The following is a 17,777-nucleotide window of genomic DNA, read 5'->3' as shown; positions in this document are numbered from 1 at the left end:
GGACGGAGGCTCCTCAGCCGCGCTGCCGGCTCAGCACCTGTCTCCTGCTCTGCGGGCCGGGAGCGCTGCTGGTCGCGGTGAGCCTCCGGCTGCCCTGGCCCCCAGAGCCCCGCCGACGGCCCGCGGTTCCCCTGAGGAGCGGCCTGAGCCCCAGCGGGATGCGGGACGGCGGCGGCTGCCACTACCGGCCAGGCGGGAGGCAGCGCCCCGCCCTCTTCGCCGTCAGGGGGCGGGGCGAGGCGCGTCACGCGTGCGCAGTGCGGCGCGGCGGTTAGGCCCCGCCTTCCGCCGGCGGCCGCAGGGCGGGTTTGCGGAGGGAGGTGCGGCCCCGCTCCCCGCGAACATGGCCGGGGCGCAGCGTCTTCCCGGCGGCTCCTAAACCCCCCGCGCCTTCGCTCTTCTCCCCCGGGCAGTGCGGCAGGGAGAGGGGCCGGGGGGAGTCTTCCCCCGCCGTCCGAGCCGCGGCCATGGACGAACAGAGCGTGGAGGTGAGCGGCGGTTGGCGGTTGCGCTCGCGCTCCTTCAGGGAAGGCGGGAAGGGCGGTTGCGGGGGAAGCGCTGCCTCCCTGGGGGCGCATCTCCGAGGCCGCAGGGGAAGCTGGCAGCGCGGCCGCGCCGTCTTCTCCGCGGGGGATGGCGAGCGGCGGGGCCGGGCCTCTCCAGCGGGAGTCTGGGGCAGGCCATCCTGACCTATTTACGGGCCAGGGGAACGCTGGCGGGTGGCGCCGGGGCCGCAGAGCCCTCGGCAGGTCCCCCTCCCTCGCGTGAGGGGAAAGAGGCCAAGCGGCACCGAGCTATGGGCGGCCCGAGGGGCGGAAAACAGATTGCAGCTCTGCGGTGGGCAGGGATGCGCATAGCAGGGAGCTTGGCTCGTATGTGCGCTCATGAGCTGGGTAGAAAGGAAGCGAGGTATAAAGAGGTGGTGTTTCTAGGTGACACGCAGTTATTTTACATAATTCGGGTTAGAAAATAAATTGTCGGAGCGTCGGAGGTGCCTGTTCCGGCGGTGGATGGAGACCTGGTGCCGACAGAACCCATCTTGGCATGTGTGAAACCACAATACTCGGTATTGTCTCTCTGTAACCTGGGCAGCTTGCACACATTGCCGAGGTACATATTAATAGCAGCCAAACAGGAGGAGAATTTAAAAGACTTTGTATGATAACCTCCTGTAAATGCACATATTGCATTTTAATGCTTTGCAACCATTGAAGAAGACATTAGTGTATGAGAGAGACTGTAGTATCTGTAAATTGAAGATATGCTTCACTTTTGTGCTGATTTATAATTTTAACTCTGGGAGGGGAAAAAATGCCATATCTGAAGAATCTTTCAAAGTTCCATAAAGCCAGAAGGGGTTTAACTCCTGTACAATACAGAATGTAAAGCTTCTTTATCAATGAAAAATCTGTCAATATGGAAAGCAAACATTGCTTGGCATTTCAGAATACCTTTCTCATTTGGGGAATGGAAAGAGATGAGGTGATTGTATTCTAGAATGAAATGCTTTTCTCTTCAAATGGGTATAGTAAGAAATAGTTAAATTGCATTTTTTTTCCCAAGATTGATTAAACGGGGTGTGAGAGAGTGTAGAAATTGTGGAGCTAGTGCTAATGGTAGGCCTTGAAAGAATGTAAGTCTTATAAAAGTTAAAAAAACCCAAATGCCCTGTCTAATTCAACCATTCTCGTTAACATTCTGTATGATACATATGTGTACTTCCCATGCTTTTGAATTAATTTAGTGCCAGTACATTGAAACCCATGAGTTCAGAATCTGCAGATACAGCACAGTTTCTTCTGGCAGCTGTTCAATCCTGCGTGAACACAAGTAGGAGTAATGTCTTGGTTACAGAAAGGCCCACTTGGAAGAAGGTAATCCAAAGAAACTGTTCCTTGAAGAACAACAGTGTTATAAAATGGGTGCTGGGGGCTGGTGTAGTGTAGGAGAAAGTGGGGAGGAGAGCTGTGGTGTTTGACTTAGTATCTTGCTCTGAGATGCGCTGTCTGTAGCTGTTTGGAATGGGACTGCATTTATGAAACCTGGCACTCTGCCTGGAAAACAAATGCAATTCTGATATGTTTGAAGTATGTGGCTTAACAATAGCGATAATCTACCCTTTGCAGAGCATTGCTGAAGTATTCCGATGTTTTATTTGTATGGAGAAATTGCGTGACGCACGTCTGTGTCCTCATTGCTCCAAGCTGTGCTGTTTCAGTTGTATTCGGGTGAGTTTGCTTATTAAGTTCATACATTTGCAAGAATATAAAACCAACCGATCTTATGAACATGTTCTTGCTTCTTTCTTGCCCCTTTTCCTGAAGTTCCAAAGATTCCTTTTTCTTGATCTGTGCTCTTTAGTTTCCCTTTCAAAATCTTTTGTGACACTCTGAGGAAAAACTAGGCAGGCTGTGCATTGCATTCAGTAGTGCTAATTATAGAGACTACCTGGAATAATTGCTTTTAAGAAACAGACATATAATGATCCCTTCTTTAGCATCTTTTGAGAGTCTGATGCCTGTATGGAAGACAAAAGGTGGAACAAGAATCAAATGCTGACTTTGCATCTGTCAGTATGGAACACTGGAAGGTCGTAACATCACCTGTGGTCATCTTGGAGATGTTTTAAAATGCTTACCAAACTAGTATGATATGATCAGATACGGCCTAAATCTTTCTTGAGGGAGTCTGGTATAGCAGGCTGAAGCAGCATCTGAAGTACCTCACTTAATTCATTTTAAGGTCATGGGTACTAATGTATAACAACACTGCAATTCCAAGTCCAGACACTGTTACGTGTTAGCATAGAGGGAGAGGGTTCAGCTGAGGTTTTCAGACCTTGGGTAGTATTTCCGTGAATCAGAACAATCATCATTTGCTTTGAAAGATCTGACAAGAGCTATAGGTGAAGGGTTTAGTGTTGCATGTTAAGAATGTTAGATGACGTATTGTTGCTGGGTGGTGAGAGATTATTCCTGAGAATCTTTAAATGTAGTAGTAAGCTGACAAATATAAGCCCTTCAACTGCTGAGCTTTTACACTTTTACACTAAGTTGTAGTGGGCAGATGAAGTTCGTTCCTTAGCTACTTGTCTTTGGAGCTTTCTGGAAGAGAAACATTTAAAGGGTCCTTGTGGATTTGGTCATTGAACTGCAGGTATCTAACTTTCGTATAAATAGCTCAAGAGGAAGAGACGTTGCCTTGAAGACTAATAATTTAGACTCCGAAAAATATGCTTACTGTATCTTTCGCTTTCTTTTGTTGAAATGTGCTCTTTAGTTTATGACTACAGGAGTCTGTGCCGGGTGTGTAGTTTCTAATGGAATATTTGGTACCTCAAAATTCTCTTTATCATTTTAACTGAAGTGTCTTTGACATCTAAAGAAAAGTGGTTGCTTTGTTACTAAGATACAAATAGCAGCTTCTTCTGTGGCTAAGTGGTTGAACAGTTAAATTACAAATTTAAAAAAAAAAAAAGGAAAATAAAGGAAGACTAATAAAAAGTAACTCCTAATTAACGATAGAATGTACTTTCTTGCAGTTCTTTTTTTACAGTCTCTTTAAAAATGTTTTTCCTTCTTCCTGCACAGCGTTGGCTGACTGAACAAAGAGCTCAGTGCCCTCATTGTAGGTAAGGTATTTTTAATAATAGAAATGATTTATCAGGAATTGGGTGTACTGTCCTGTTATGAGCGGCCTTTTTTCAGTGCAGGTTGCACTAAATTTGTAAGCTTGATTTTTTGAGACCTGCCTGCTGTTACTATAAAAATTTACTCTGGTATAATACTTACTCTGAAATATGTTCTAGTTTTGTGACAAGCTAAGCAAGGTCTTTGTTCTTCCCCTGTTACACTGCTGTTTTCAGTGCATCTAGGTGGTGTAGTAAGAGTAACTAGACAGTATTCCCCTTGGATTCTTTCAAGAAGAATATAAGGAGCTCTGAGACCAGAAACTTCAGTTTTCAGACTGAAATGTGTACTTTTTTTTATGCCTGTAATTTGTGTGACCAGAGGTAGCTACAATGTGTTTGCTTTGTTTTGGTTTTAATGCAGTGTCTGGCCCTGTCCTCCCAAGCCCTGGCACCCCTTAGCACTTCTAGTTCTTGAGTACCTAGCAATTCTAGCTCTTGATAGACCAAAAATTGGAAGGTACCATATTTTTCCCCCTAAGACAAGGGAGGTATTTAAAAAAAACTAACCAACCATTTCTGTAGAACTTTTTAAATATTCATCTTTTAAAGTATTTGATCAATAGCTCTAAAATACTTGTAAGGAGGTAAATATAACTACATTTTACAAAGGGGATAGTTGAAGCACTGCAGTTGGGATAGTTGAATAATGGGAGAAATTGAAGAAGCACTGAGAAATTAAATTATTTGCCCAGCATTATCCAGGAGCTTATCAAGAAATCTGGAAATAGCTCTTGGGTTCCCCTTGTAGCTGTGTCATTCTGGGGTGGTTAGTTGTGGTTCCTGCCTTCTCCCCAGCCACCAAATGAGCAAATTGACTTAAAACTTACTTACCACCCCACCCCCCCACCCCCCCGAAATAACTAGTACAGCTTCAGCTTTTTGCCTGTGACTTTTCCGACAGTGTAGAATTGATGAACTGAATTCATGTCAATGCTTCTCTTTCAGCTCCTGGAGCTGAGTTCTTGCTCTAACTCTATCAATGCTTCTTGCAGAGCCCCACTGCAGCTACGAGAGCTCGTCAACTGTCGTTGGGCGGAAGAGGTCACACAACAGCTCGATACGCTTCAACTGTGCAATCTCACAAAGCATGAAGAAAATGAAAAAGACAAGTAAATGGAACATTCTTCACATAAAGCATTTTGCAGTTTGCTTTATATGAGCAGGCTTTTAATTTCAGCTCATTATTAAAATCAGGGAACAAATTGATAACTTATTTAACAGCTGAATTGTGCCAGCTGTCTGACTAAAAGTTAAAGTTAATTTCTGTCATACTCAATGGAATGAAAAGCTCTTCAGTTTCTTTGCCTGGAAAACTACTATTATTTCTAGTTTGACTCAATGTAGTTAAAATGAGAGAGATGGGAAACATGAAGGGTAGCAATACTGCTCAAGGCTCTTAGCCCTTCTTAGTGACCATACATTGGAAATAAGTCTTCTCTTGACACCTTGCTCATTTGGTAGTCCCATTAAGACCGTGGGTGCTGATTTGGTATCTCAGCATATAAAAGCAGAGAAGCTGCTCTGAGAAGGCGTCTTCTAGTTCCTTGCAAAAATGTAATCGATAAACCCATTTTGAGATCAAAGAAAATATATCAAGTCCCACAGAAAGCACCACTGTTGCTATATCTGTCACATTACTGCTGTTCATGCTCTTTCCTTGTCTTGGGAGTCTCCTGTATTTTGTGATATTTTCTCCCTAGGAGCAACTGTCAGTACTTTTTCAACAGACTTTTCTCCTGGTTTTATCCTGTTACCAGTGCTATTATGTGTTTTAAAATATATTCTGGAGATTTGGAGGAAAAAAGTGTGAGAAGCAGCACTGAAAAATAGACAGGGACTAATTGTGTGTTCTATACCTGCCTCCTCCCCAAGTTCCTGAATCCTAATGGAAGGGGAAGGGAGAAGCATGTATTCTGGAGGTCTGTGCTCAGTTTGTTGGTTGATGCTGTTCCTGAAATTTTAAGAAATGACAAAGATCAGTTTGTCCAAAAAGCTTAAGAGCCATTGCTCTGTGGTTACTTTAGGTTGATGTGATTAGGATTTTATTAATGTGAAGCATTAACTTCTGGGTTTCTGAGCTTGATTCATTGATGATATCCTTTATCTGCTGGGTAGAAATCCCATTTTAGTAATGTACTTTATCTCTATCTCTGTGAAATACTTCCTGAGAGAATACTAAGAACAACATTTATTTTACAAAAGGTTTTCACTGAATGGAAGTAGTATTCTTGCAAAACTATGCTGATATCTTGTACTTTACTCTCAGTATTGGGTAGCAAAACAAGTGAAAATGTTAAATTGAGTTTGTAGAAAATTAATAGTATTTTCTGTTGATGATACGCGTATTTTTTTTTTAAGGTGTGAAAATCATCATGAAAAGCTTAGTGTTTTCTGCTGGACCTGTAAGAAGTGTATCTGCCACCAGTGTGCGCTCTGGGGAGGAATGGTAAGAAGAGACTTGCTTGCTTAGGTGCACGTGGTATGTTACAATAAGAGACTGCAAGCATTATGTTTGGCAGCAGTTTGAAGGGATAGAAATGCCATGAAATGGTTGTTATGGCTGTTGAATTGTCATGCAAATACTATAGTTGTATGTGTATTTATAATTTAATGTGAACATTGGTTGTGAATGGTGATGCCTTCTGTTTATAGCTAGAGAAGCAGGTTGAATTTTTTGCTGAAAGGAGGTCAGACTTACCTTCCTTGTTACAAACTTTATGATGTCTTGGACAGGCTGTAGATGGTGCTGAGAATTTTATGGGAAAAGGAAGACGTCTTTCTCGGAGAATATAGATAACACGTTATTTAAATGTCCTGGCCTGTAATCTTGAATATCTTCAAAGCTGTGTTAGTAGCACAATTCACCACACTGTTTATTATCCTTTCAGTTGAGTATTTCAAGGAGAAACTGCTGTCATTGTTTGGGATGTAAGTGGCTAACAGTGTGCTGCCTTTGTTTGAGAAGGGTGTTCTAATAATAACAATAATTAAAAAACCCAACCCTTCTATCTTTATTTGATTTGTTAGTTGCACAGTGAATGAAACAGTTTATTTTTGGAGGACTGTTGAGACTCCAAATAACTCTTGACAGGAAGCTTTGATGGTATGAAAGCCAAACTCATGACTTCTTATGAAGGGGAGTGAAAGACAGACTTCCTACATACAATCTGCTTTGGAGCTTTTCCAGAATGAGCGATACACTAGAAGGCTTTCTTCCCCTCTCCTTCAGTAATTTAATAAGAGTGGGATAACGTTAAAATGGAATGATCTATTATTTCTACCTCTCCTTTTTCTTTTTTAACAGCACGGAGGACATACTTTTAAGCCACTGGCAGAAATCTATGAGCAACACGTCACAAAAGTAAATGAAGAAGTGGCAAAGCTTAGGAGAAGACTCATGGAACTGATCAGTTTGGTGCAAGAAGTGGTAAGAAATCGATCCAAGATAATGTTTTCTGTAGTATGCCATTGTCAAAGGTAACTGTAAATTGGGAAATGGAAATAGTAAACCATTTCATACACTCGTGATGTTTTCAGTACCTGTTCAGAAGCTGTTGCTTTTGTGAAGGTAATCAGATTATGCGGTAGAGAGATGTGTTTACTTTTTAGTTATACTCTTTTTATACAATGTGGAAAGATCAACATATCCTCAATACTGGTTTTGTAGTTGCCAGACAGAAAAAAGATGTGAGTTAGCTGACAGGAAATTTTTCTTTTGATGTATGCTATTTAAAAGCTAGAGTTGTGCAGTTCTTTGAAAGATGTATTTTTGTCAACACTTAGAAAAGTGCAATCTGCCATGCTAAACAAGTATAAAAATGGTTTATTCTAATAGTTTATTCTCCTAAAAAAAGGAAAATAAGCTCTGCAAATCTGTTTGAGCCTACAGGATAGGCTGTAAAGCAGCTCAACAGTTAAGAGATTTGAAGTTTGTGTATCTCCTTTTTCTTCCCCATAGGGGTAAGTGTGTTAGACCTCCAAATATCAACATGTTCCGTTATGGCAGTTTCAGTGGGAATTCCAACAATTCAATACAGTTTCTTGTATTCGAGGAAGGATTATTTTTGTGTTCCACAGAATGTGGTTATATTTATTGTGTAGTCTTTGTGCAAATAAAACCCAAGTTTCTGCATGGTGTTTGTCTATGCTATTATTCAGGAAGTTGTTTGCCACGTGCAGTGGTAGGTTAGCTCTGTTTCAGCTCCAGTGAGACTGTTATATCACCAAGAGGGCTACCTGTAAGTATTTGTAAAATGTTGAGAGGATTGTGGCTTTGACCTTCCAGGGTGAAGGGTGCAATTTTTATCAAATTGTTTTTGTTACCAAGAAGTTAGCTTTTCTGTGCTGCTCAAGTTACAGAAGAGAAACTGGCAGTTGTGCTTACAAAAGAATCCCCATAAGACACATCTCTGTGTAATGAGAAAATGTTGCTCAGCTTCACTGTTAACCTTTGGTCACCCACCAGAGGGCACACTTAGGTATTCAGCAAAAGTCAAAGGATATTTACAGCTGGCAACAGGAATAGCTCATCTAAAAACACATTCCTATTTTCTTATTCTAAACATGCAAGCTTCAGTAAGACCAGGGTTATTATTTTTTTTCTCATAGTAAAAATAGGGCTGGAGAGCACTCCAGGGGGGCCTAGGCATTTTGGGGATCTGAGAGAACGGAGCCAATGTGTAAATGAGTGAAATGTGCAAAAAGTCTGAAGGCTTTCTTTTTGTGCATGTTTTTTCCCGAACCCTGTTTTAGGAGAGGAACGTGGAGGCAGTGCGTAGTGCGAAGGATGAACGAGTTCGGGAAATCAGGAATGCAGTGGAGATGATGATTGCCCGGCTAGACACTCAGCTGAAGAATAAGCTTATAACATTAATGGGTAGGTATTTGCCTGATCTATTATGAGTAGGAGCAATATATTAACAATGTGTGAATCTGTTGAGAAACTCTTGCCCTGGAGGTGTGACTCCTTATATGCTTTACGGTGTTAAGCAAGTTAACTGCTGACTGAAAACTTCTACCTACAGGAAAGATTTTAGTTAATCATGTAGTTACTGTGATACAGTTCTAAGTTGTTAGACATAACCTGGTTATGTTCTCTTAGAAACTCCTGTATAACTTGAAGAACATTTCCATCTAATTGGAAGATGTTTAGTACCTTTCACCTAACGTGTCTTCACACCATCATTTGTATTAGCCAAGAAATCCATCTTTGTAATTTGACATCTTTGTGATATATACTCCTTCTATTGTAATTTTAAAAAATTGGAAGTCTGTAGGAGATGTGTGGTGAGCAATAGTTCAGATCCACACATACAGGCAGCCTTGTCTGCAAATGAAGAACATGGCATCTAGAATCAGAGCTGCTAGTTTGGTTCCTGAGACTTTTGCTAACCAGATGCTGGTCACTTTAGCTCTCCTTTGGTATAAATAAAGGTGAGAAGACAGGTGGTACACTTACAGGTATTAAAGCTTGCAGAAGCAACACTTCTAAAAGTTGTGTAGCTTTCAACAAGAAGGACAGAACATTCCTCAGTTGGCTATAACTCCCTGCATGCTTTGCTCAACTAATTTTGCCTTGGTTTTTCCATGTGTGCTTTCATTTGCTTAAGTGCATTGATAGGAGCACGTATGAAAGGTGACATCTTGGGATATTGGTTTCTTTAGACTCTCATAATGTTGTACTTATGATTGTAGTTTTGCAAGATACATGACCAGTAGATCAAAGTACACAGACAAATAGATCCTTGACATTGTATTTATGTCCTTGTCTCAGAAATAAAAGGCAATAAAATAGCTGCGCTGAAAAGTTATTTCTGATGCTTGAAATGTTCACACACACACACCCCCTCTCCTCACCACCCACCTGAATAAAACCTGAAATGTTCGTGCCTGGAAAATGTCCTTAGCATTGATAATGCTTGCATTTATTCTCTTAGTTCATTTCCATTAAAACCAAAACAACATAATAAATGTATATGAACTGTATTTTGAGTTCCTCTTCAAATTCATGTCAGTACTATAAATGTTTGCTTTCCAGGATTCATACATTCATACATATTTTGTGCCTATATTGGATACAGTAATCAGTTGCAAGACTTGTTTTAGTGTGTACTAAAGATCAATCTTAAAGCTGCGGGAGAATGTCTTAATTATTTGTATGTACAGGTTAACACTTTGTCCGTGTAACACCTGCCAAACACTCCAGGTATGTAATGTATGGTGGAGACAAAGTAAATCTCCGTGATAGAAAACAGACAAATGTGACTTAGTTTTTTTATTCTTTCTCGTCATGGTCTTCATGCCAATTGAAATCTACACATTTAAACATTATTTGATTTTTTTATGAAGAAAACACTTAAACAGCAAAGTCAAGAGAAGTGGTGGACTTTAGGAGAAAAGTGTCAGCTAAAGAGCTAAATCTGAGAGGTGTGTCTGGATGAGAGCAAATTCAGTGAAGTCAAACCTGCTTTTTTTTTGTTGTTCAAAAATGCACCCCAAAACAACAAACCTGCCATTTCTGGGACACAGAATGTTTCATTACAGTCTTAACCTAAAATGAGTTCTTATTGCACCTCTTACTGCACCTCTAATTAAAAATGTAGGCTTGCTTTCAAAATGCATTCTCAATCAACCTTGGTATATTTAGAAATCCTTTACCTTAGTAGGTTCTGGGACAGCTTCCAGGTAAAAAAAACCCCAAAACCAAACAACAAAAAAAAAACACACAAAAAAACCTCCAAAACAAAAAAACCCTCAGTTTCTTAAAACAAAGTATGGTGGTTTTTTTTTTTTCTTTAAACAGGTCAAAAGACATCGCTTACTCAAGAAACTGAACTTCTGGAATCCTTGCTTCAAGAAGTAGAACACCAGGTGATTATGAAAAGTGCTGAAATGTTGTGTTACCTGGATCCCTCCTTAGTCAGCCTTTCTTACGATTTTATTTATTTTTAAACTATTAATTGATGGATATTTCTTGAGGGTAACTTTTCATTTGAGTGGCCTTAGGTTGCACAATTTCTTCTTAAAAACAAGTATGTCTTCTGTAAATAATGAAAAAGTGTTCTGTTCCCTGAGAAACGAGTACAGGGATTAATAGCAATATTATGTAAAACTGCACAGTTATGTGTTTGTTTAAGGTAACGTAGCATTTAGACCATGTGGGTAGATTCTGTTAGTTCTGCCGCTGCCAACTGTGTATGAATAGTGGTGGCTATAAGTAGAGAATAAAAAAAAAATGTTCTGTTTCTCTTTGTGATTTTGAGCAAATCTGAATTGGTTCTAGTTCTTTTATTCCTGTCCACCTGTCTTTCCAAGAAGATGACATGGTATCACTTTTTTCATCTTGCTTCTAGCTATATTGAGTTCGGCTTTTGTAAATGAAATATTCAAGTTCTGCAGAGCTTGATTGTACTTGCACAACTTCTGCTTGCTCTGAGGAGATGGAAGGGTTTTCTTCCTTGAAGCATTACTGCATCCAGTAATTATCTTTCAGCAGAGTTTGACATTTTAGGTTGGGGATGGGGCCTAAGCTTCTTTGTGAGTGATGTTTCTTGTCTTGTATTCCTTTTTCATTCCCTGCACTGCTTTTGATTCAGTAAGAATGCAAAGCTAGCTTTATCAACTGATCAGCGATTATTGCATTCTCCTTGCACTGAAGTTAATTATTTCATTCCTATGATGGAATGTCTTAGTTAAAGAATCGATGACATCAGGAGGATGAGTGCTCCTGCATACCATGCATCACCATATCGTTTTTGTCTCTTTGTTGAGAGCTCTCTACATAGATTATTCAGAAATTACTTACGCTGCAGCCCAAATGAAGGTGTTCTAAATCCTGAATAGCAGTGCCTATGCAACTCTGCAGATCACCTTCTTTTGCAGGAAAAAAAAAAAATATTAAAATAACAACAAATTGGTACTAGTGAAACATGACCTCTACTCCCTCCAAAACAGGAGGAAAAGCTTACTAACTAAAAAAATTATGAGAAGATGCAGCCATCTGGCATCTGTGTAGCTCTCTACTGCTTATTTAAAGTCATCATATATGTCTTTGTCAAGGAAGGCTTTGAATTTCATATTCTTTTTTTGTGGAAGTAATAGAATTATTTGAAGAACTCAGAGCAAAAATGTGACTTTTTAAAATTTACATGTTAGTCTCACTTAAGCCTGACAGTTTGAAATGTAAGTCTAAGATGTGTTTTTTCCAGTGTCAAAAGTATAAATAAGAAGGAAAGTAGATCTGCCTCTTTTAGTAAAGAGGTTTAGAAAATACAGTACTAGCTATTCAAGGAACATGTAAGATTAGATTTTTATTTTTATTCAAGATTTTGGAAAGGCCTTTGTTATTACACTGGTTTGGTATGAAGTGGATTGAAGTGGGGGTTTTCGCCTGCTGTTTAAGATAATACAGACTTTGTTTTGTTCAAATTTGGTTGAACAAAAAAAAGTACAGTGCTTGGCAATACAACAGTAAAGGAATAACTAAAACATAAAAGAACTGTCTAATGTCACAGGAGCTTGTATCGCTGTGTTGTGGTGTATTTAAGCAAATTATCCCAATGTCTAATGTCCTTTCCAGATTGATTTACTTTGGGTTTTTTTGCCTAAACACAGTAATGGATGTGACTTGGTATTAATCAGACATCTCATATATAAATTAAACTAATTTAAGTGAAGTACATAGTAGTTGCTCTAATAACTTTCATTGTAGAATTTGACAGTCTTAAATATTCAGGATTTCCCATATGGGTTGCACAGACTTTGTAGTGAGACAGAATTAGTATATGTATTTTGATTTCCTAACAGACCCTTTAGAACACATGTCCATTGGCTATCATAGGCAAATTCTTAGTCTTAAGAGCTGACAGTTTCAAGGGAAATAAAAGCCAAACAAATGAAGAAAAAACCCCAAAACCCCTCCAAGCTTTATTTTACATCGCATTGTGGGTAATCTTTCAGAAGCTTTGACAGCCGTGCAATTTATTTGTTTAAAAACAAAAGTGGTCAAAACCTATGGTTTGTACTAATGACATAAGGATTTTTTCTTTCTTGTTTTTTTCCCATATAGTTACGATCGTGCAGTAAGAGCGAGTTGATATCCAAAAGTTCAGAGATCCTGATGATGTTCCAGCAGGTTCATCGGAAACCTATGGCTTCATTTGTCACTACTCCTGTCCCCCCAGACTTCACAAGGTGAGCATTGCATTATCTTTCTGTTGTAGTTTGAACTTGAAAGCCACCCTAGAGATGTTTGTTTTGCGTGTTTAAAAATGTTTAAAGTAACTTAGAGGAGAGTATCTCTTTCCCATTTTACTGTACTGCTGTATGGTGGAGGATGTTCCAGTGAGCCTGGGAGGTAGATGTATTCTTATGTGTGTCAGCCCCTTGTAAAACTAGGACAGTACTGCTGTATTTTAACGTGCGGGTTTGAAAACATGGATGATGGGCAGCTGATTGATAGGTTGGTTGCTGGGGAGTCATACTTCTCAGCCATATGAGCAATGGCAATCTGTGGGGTAATGTGATTCTGTCCATTTCTGTGTTAAACTTGACACCTCTGACTGAATTTGGGTCCAGGCTTACACAGTGAAAACGATAAACTGCTTAATTTACTCCTCTTAGTAACCTATGCCGCAAGTAGGCTTTCCTGTTCCGGCAGGGCTTTTTTTATGTCTGTAGTCCCTGCTGGGGAGTCAGGACAGTGAGTTCCAACTGACAATTTTTTCCTCTTTTACAGTTAGTTTACAGATTTGTCCTTTTTCTCTTATTATTGGGTCATTCAATATATAATTGCAAGGGTCTCATGAGATGCCTCCTGCAGGTCACCTTAATTCAGAATACATAGCCAAAATCACTTCATAGCACAATTGCTCATAAAGAGAGTGCTGCTAGTGCTGGGTTCTGAGTTTAGGCTACCTGGCTGAAAAGCATCTCCAAAAACTAGAAAGTTGGAGATGTCTTAAAAGAATTCCTCAAATAATTTCATGTTCTCTAGCAAAAATCGGTTTGGCTTGCTTTTAAATGCAATCTCAAAACTATTTTCCTGACATGTTTTCTGAAAAGAATAATTAAATGCCTCTCTGAGGACTGTTTAAATCTGAGTACTCATTTTCCAATGGCAGTAAGGTATCTTCTGCTGTGAAACACAAACCATTTAAGCTTTGTGCTTTCAGCCATGCAACAGTTACATCCTTTCTAGAACTACTAAGGAGTCTTACATTAAAAATTCACTTTATTAAGAAATTATTAGCCATCACAGGTAAAAGGGCAAATCCTCTTACATACTTTTAGTTGCTCTTCCCTTCATAGCATAAAATATTTATTTTATTGTGTGATATCACATGGAGAGGTATTGGGGAGGAGAAGGCTTATAAACAGAATTTTCAGAAGTACTGAAATAACCCAGTGCATTCCTAGTGAATTTTAGTGGCTCTGGTGACCTAAATCATCTTAAATGCTTCTGAAGATTCCAAAAGTTGGGATTTTTAATATCATGTTATTAAACTCTTAATATTTTAATTTTTTTCTGCCCTTCTACAGTGAATTGGTTCCAGCCTATGACTCAACTACATTTGTCTTAGAAAACTTCAGGTAAGAATGTATCTTAAATTACTGTGAATATCAGGAAGCTTTTTCTGTTTCTTCTGTCCATGAGTAGTATTCTTTAAAGCACAGAATAACCTCTACAGAAAACTGTTAGATATGAACTAAGCTATAGGAATTCAATCAAAAATCTCTTGTTTACCAGGTGAACAAGAATTAACCCTAGCTAAACTGTTAGCTAAAAATATTTTTCATGATAAAGGCAAACTACTTGTCCTATCTTTCTAGAAAAGAAAAATAATTTTGTAAGAAATACGCATATTTGTATGGGCACTTAACATTTTGCATGGGCCTCGTGCTGCTACGTGCTCTGTGCAGCAAGAAGGATAGTTCTAGAGTGTCAGAGTGCAAGTCTATATTCAGTGTGCTGTTTCATGGAGGATTTTGCTTTGTCCCAATAGCAAATGTTTTTTCTCCTTTCTCAATAGTACACTGCGTCAGCGAGCAGATCCTGTTTACAGTCCACCTCTTCAAGTGTCAGGACTTTGCTGGAGGTTAAAAGTTTATCCAGTGAGTTATATTTTCAACTGGAGTTGTTATCCCATCCAAAACACTTAGCCAGCATTCATATGCTTCTCTTGTAAGGAAATACCAGTTAGTCTCTTCTCACATTGCCTATAAAAAGGTGTATGAAAAGAATGTAATAAGGTTGCAGAGTTGATCATCAACCATTGGATTATTCCCTCTCTGCCTCCAGATAACCAGCATGAACATTCTCACTATAGTTAATCTGGTTAACTTAAAAGCAATGAAAAATGTGTCTTACAAATATGCCATAGGGACTTCAATAGATATTTTTACCCTATTTTGTCTGAGTGGTTTTTGCAGATGTTTTTTGCAGAACTGAGGTATAGAATAACTTACCTATTTATGATAATACTTATTTGGGAAGTTGGGAGGAGGAGAACTTGAAGGGGAATCAGTTTTACTGTGCATCCAGTTCTCAGATGCTGACATTAAAATGTGTGTATTGTACTAATGTCCTTTCAGTGGGCTGAATATTCAGATTTCTGAAGCAATATCTTTGTCCGTGTTGGAATGTTAACCCACAAAGTGTGATCATTTTACAGTCCACTATTCTGGTCGGTGCTTCCAGGAAGCTCTGGCTGCTACAAAAGCTGTGTTTGGAGAAATGGGTGTTTGGTGGTGGATTACAAGTTTTGTTTGTTAGTGAATTACACGGCATTTTAAGAGAACTGGATTAATCGATTAAGCCCACATATGCACAAACTGTATTCTTGCAATGCAGAGGTGGAGGCCTGTGTAAGTTCTCAGAGTATTGTAAATTCAGGATTGACTACATAAGGTGTGCTGTCAGAAGGCATTAAAATTTGTGTTTTAAATGGTAAGTTGAAATGTTTCTTCAACCTAGAGGATTCAAGTTGAGCCATTCTTCATCCTTGATTAAGGTGAGTGTGATGGAGGTTTTGCCATGTTTTTTCTTGATTTCTGGTGATTCTAATATTGTTTCTCAGTTAACTGACCTAACTTTGTTGCATGTTTTTTCTAAAGAAGTTGCTCTTCTTTCAAAAATTAAGTGGCTTTGAAATGCAGCTGTATGTAAAATATTTCAGAACTAATGTTTAACCTGACCTGTTTTCATGTTGAGAATTTGAGAAGAATTGGACTGGAATAAACTGCTAAGTAGATTTTACGAGCTTTTTTTACTGCTTTTTTATATGTTAAATAAATGTTTTTCTGATACATTGACAAGTGTTTGTCTATTAAGTCTTTCACTTAATTGAACCCCTAAATCTTAGAGTAATTAAAGCTCTGTTTTGAGATTTATATCTGAGATACCAATGCTAGACCACATATGTCCTTCCAGATGCAAACTCCATGTGGATTCAAGTTACAGTAAGAGTTCTAGGTGACAGAAGACTAAAAATCAAAACTGTAGCATGCAAAGTAGAGTACTACTTTTTGCTTTGTTGTAATTAATCTCTGTTTTGTTTGTTTCAAGGATGGAAATGGAGTAGTACGGGGCTACTACCTGTCTGTGTTCTTGGAGCTGTCAGCTGGATTGCCAGAGACATCCAAGTAAGCAAACCTGTAGGAAGACCAGCTGGTTTGGTTTTTTTTTTTCTTCCTCTTGGCAAAGCATCTGGAGACGTTTGCAAAGAATGACCTCAAGTTCTGTAGTGTTGCTAGGGACTGATGCAGAGCCCTCTGGAAAAGAATAGTGAGACTTCTGCTGTCCATTGAGCTTTGAATCATGCCCAAAGATAATATCTTAAAGTTGCCAGTGGCTTTCTTGAGATAAAAAACAAGCTGTAAAAAAAAAAATAAGTATTTGTCTCCAAGTATTCAATCCTCGAGTTGATTTACCACTCTACTCCCTATTAGTACTTTCTTCCCCCTTGTACTGTTTATACAAGTGTTCAGTAAAGCTTTAAGACAGAATCACCTATTCAGCTGGGCATGCAAGCCTCCCAGGGAGTGCAGTTCTGTTAAACTTGACCCATTCAGCAATTCTGACACCTTTGTTTTGGTATTAATACCTGTGATCTTCCCCTACATAGGTATGAGTACCGTGTAGAAATGGTTCACCAGTCCACCAATGATCCCACTAAAAACATAATTCGAGAGTTTGCCTCTGATTTTGAAGTTGGAGAATGCTGGGGTTACAACAGATTCTTTCGTTTAGACTTGCTAGCCAATGAAGGCTATTTAAACAGGCAAAATGACACTGTGATCCTAAGGTAAGGAAGACAACTTACTGGGGCTCCTTTCTACTATCATTTCACAAAGTACCACACCTACTGCTGAAATAGGAAATAATTAAGTAGTTGAATTTAAAATAATTGTGACATGTTTTGTCATAAATGGATTTCACTGTCATAAGCTCTAAAGAAGAAAATGTGCTGAAGGGAGTTGTGGAAACTTTTAAGTACATCAGTTTCTTTGCGAAGTAGCTATGGCTGACACTAACAAGCCTGGGTTGGAGATCTGTAGCTCACTGAATTAAAGGAAAAGGGTGTCTCTGTAATGTAAAACAACTAATACTGTTAATGGAAATGTTAATGTTTTGTCATAACATAGAAGCTTTATCCGTCTACTTCCAGTATTCTCTGTGCAGTCCTACTCTTCCTCCTGTTAAATGCTTTGTAGCGTGTTGATTTTGTTAGTGTTCGTTTGTGAAGGTAACTGCTTCTCCTACAAAATACTTACTGTTGCCCTTCAGTGTGTTCAGGATAGTATAGAAGTACATGTTGTCTGTTAAGTTTATTTCATCATTAGATTTCAGGTCATGTGATGTTCTTATGCAGGGCTTGTCAGATTTGGGGGGAAACAGAGAAACAACTAACCAACCCAAAACTTTTCAAATGTTGCTTTGAAGGTTCCAAGTGCGCTCGCCAACCTTCTTCCAAAAGTGTCGAGATCAACACTGGTACATTGCTCAATTGGAAGCAGCTCAGACAAGTTATATCCAACAAATAAATAACCTTAAAGAAGTAAGTGGGATGTATGTTAATGTAAAATC

At 39.2% G+C, this 17,777-nt stretch overlaps 1 protein-coding gene across 5 annotated transcripts in view; it reads left to right on the top strand.

Moving 5' to 3' along the window:
- The first annotated feature begins 276 nt into the window (after positions 1 to 276).
- TRIM37 (tripartite motif containing 37) overlaps positions 277 to 17,777 on the top strand; it is a 29,224-nt gene continuing 11,723 nt past the window's right edge. For all 5 annotated transcript variants that reach the window (XM_054847683.1, XM_054847682.1, XM_054847681.1 and 2 more), the window contains exons 1-14: positions 277 to 488; positions 2,127 to 2,228; positions 3,591 to 3,631; positions 4,684 to 4,800; positions 6,050 to 6,137; positions 6,996 to 7,118; positions 8,444 to 8,567; positions 10,494 to 10,561; positions 12,759 to 12,883; positions 14,231 to 14,281; positions 14,722 to 14,803; positions 16,257 to 16,333; positions 16,816 to 16,995; positions 17,634 to 17,748. In XM_054847683.1, coding sequence (XP_054703658.1) covers positions 468 to 488; positions 2,127 to 2,228; positions 3,591 to 3,631; positions 4,684 to 4,800; positions 6,050 to 6,137; positions 6,996 to 7,118; positions 8,444 to 8,567; positions 10,494 to 10,561; positions 12,759 to 12,883; positions 14,231 to 14,281; positions 14,722 to 14,803; positions 16,257 to 16,333; positions 16,816 to 16,995; positions 17,634 to 17,748 — 1,314 coding nt within the window. In that variant the 5' untranslated portion in view covers positions 277 to 467. The remainder of the gene's footprint in view (positions 489 to 2,126; positions 2,229 to 3,590; positions 3,632 to 4,683; positions 4,801 to 6,049; positions 6,138 to 6,995; positions 7,119 to 8,443; positions 8,568 to 10,493; positions 10,562 to 12,758; positions 12,884 to 14,230; positions 14,282 to 14,721; positions 14,804 to 16,256; positions 16,334 to 16,815; positions 16,996 to 17,633; positions 17,749 to 17,777) is intronic.

The sequence above is a fragment of the Grus americana genome, chromosome 19, assembly GCF_028858705.1.
Source record: "Grus americana isolate bGruAme1 chromosome 19, bGruAme1.mat, whole genome shotgun sequence".
Lineage (NCBI taxonomy): Eukaryota > Metazoa > Chordata > Aves > Gruiformes > Gruidae > Grus > Grus americana.
The sequence above is the reverse complement of the archived record's forward strand: the minus strand, read 5'-3'. Positions and strand labels throughout refer to the sequence as shown.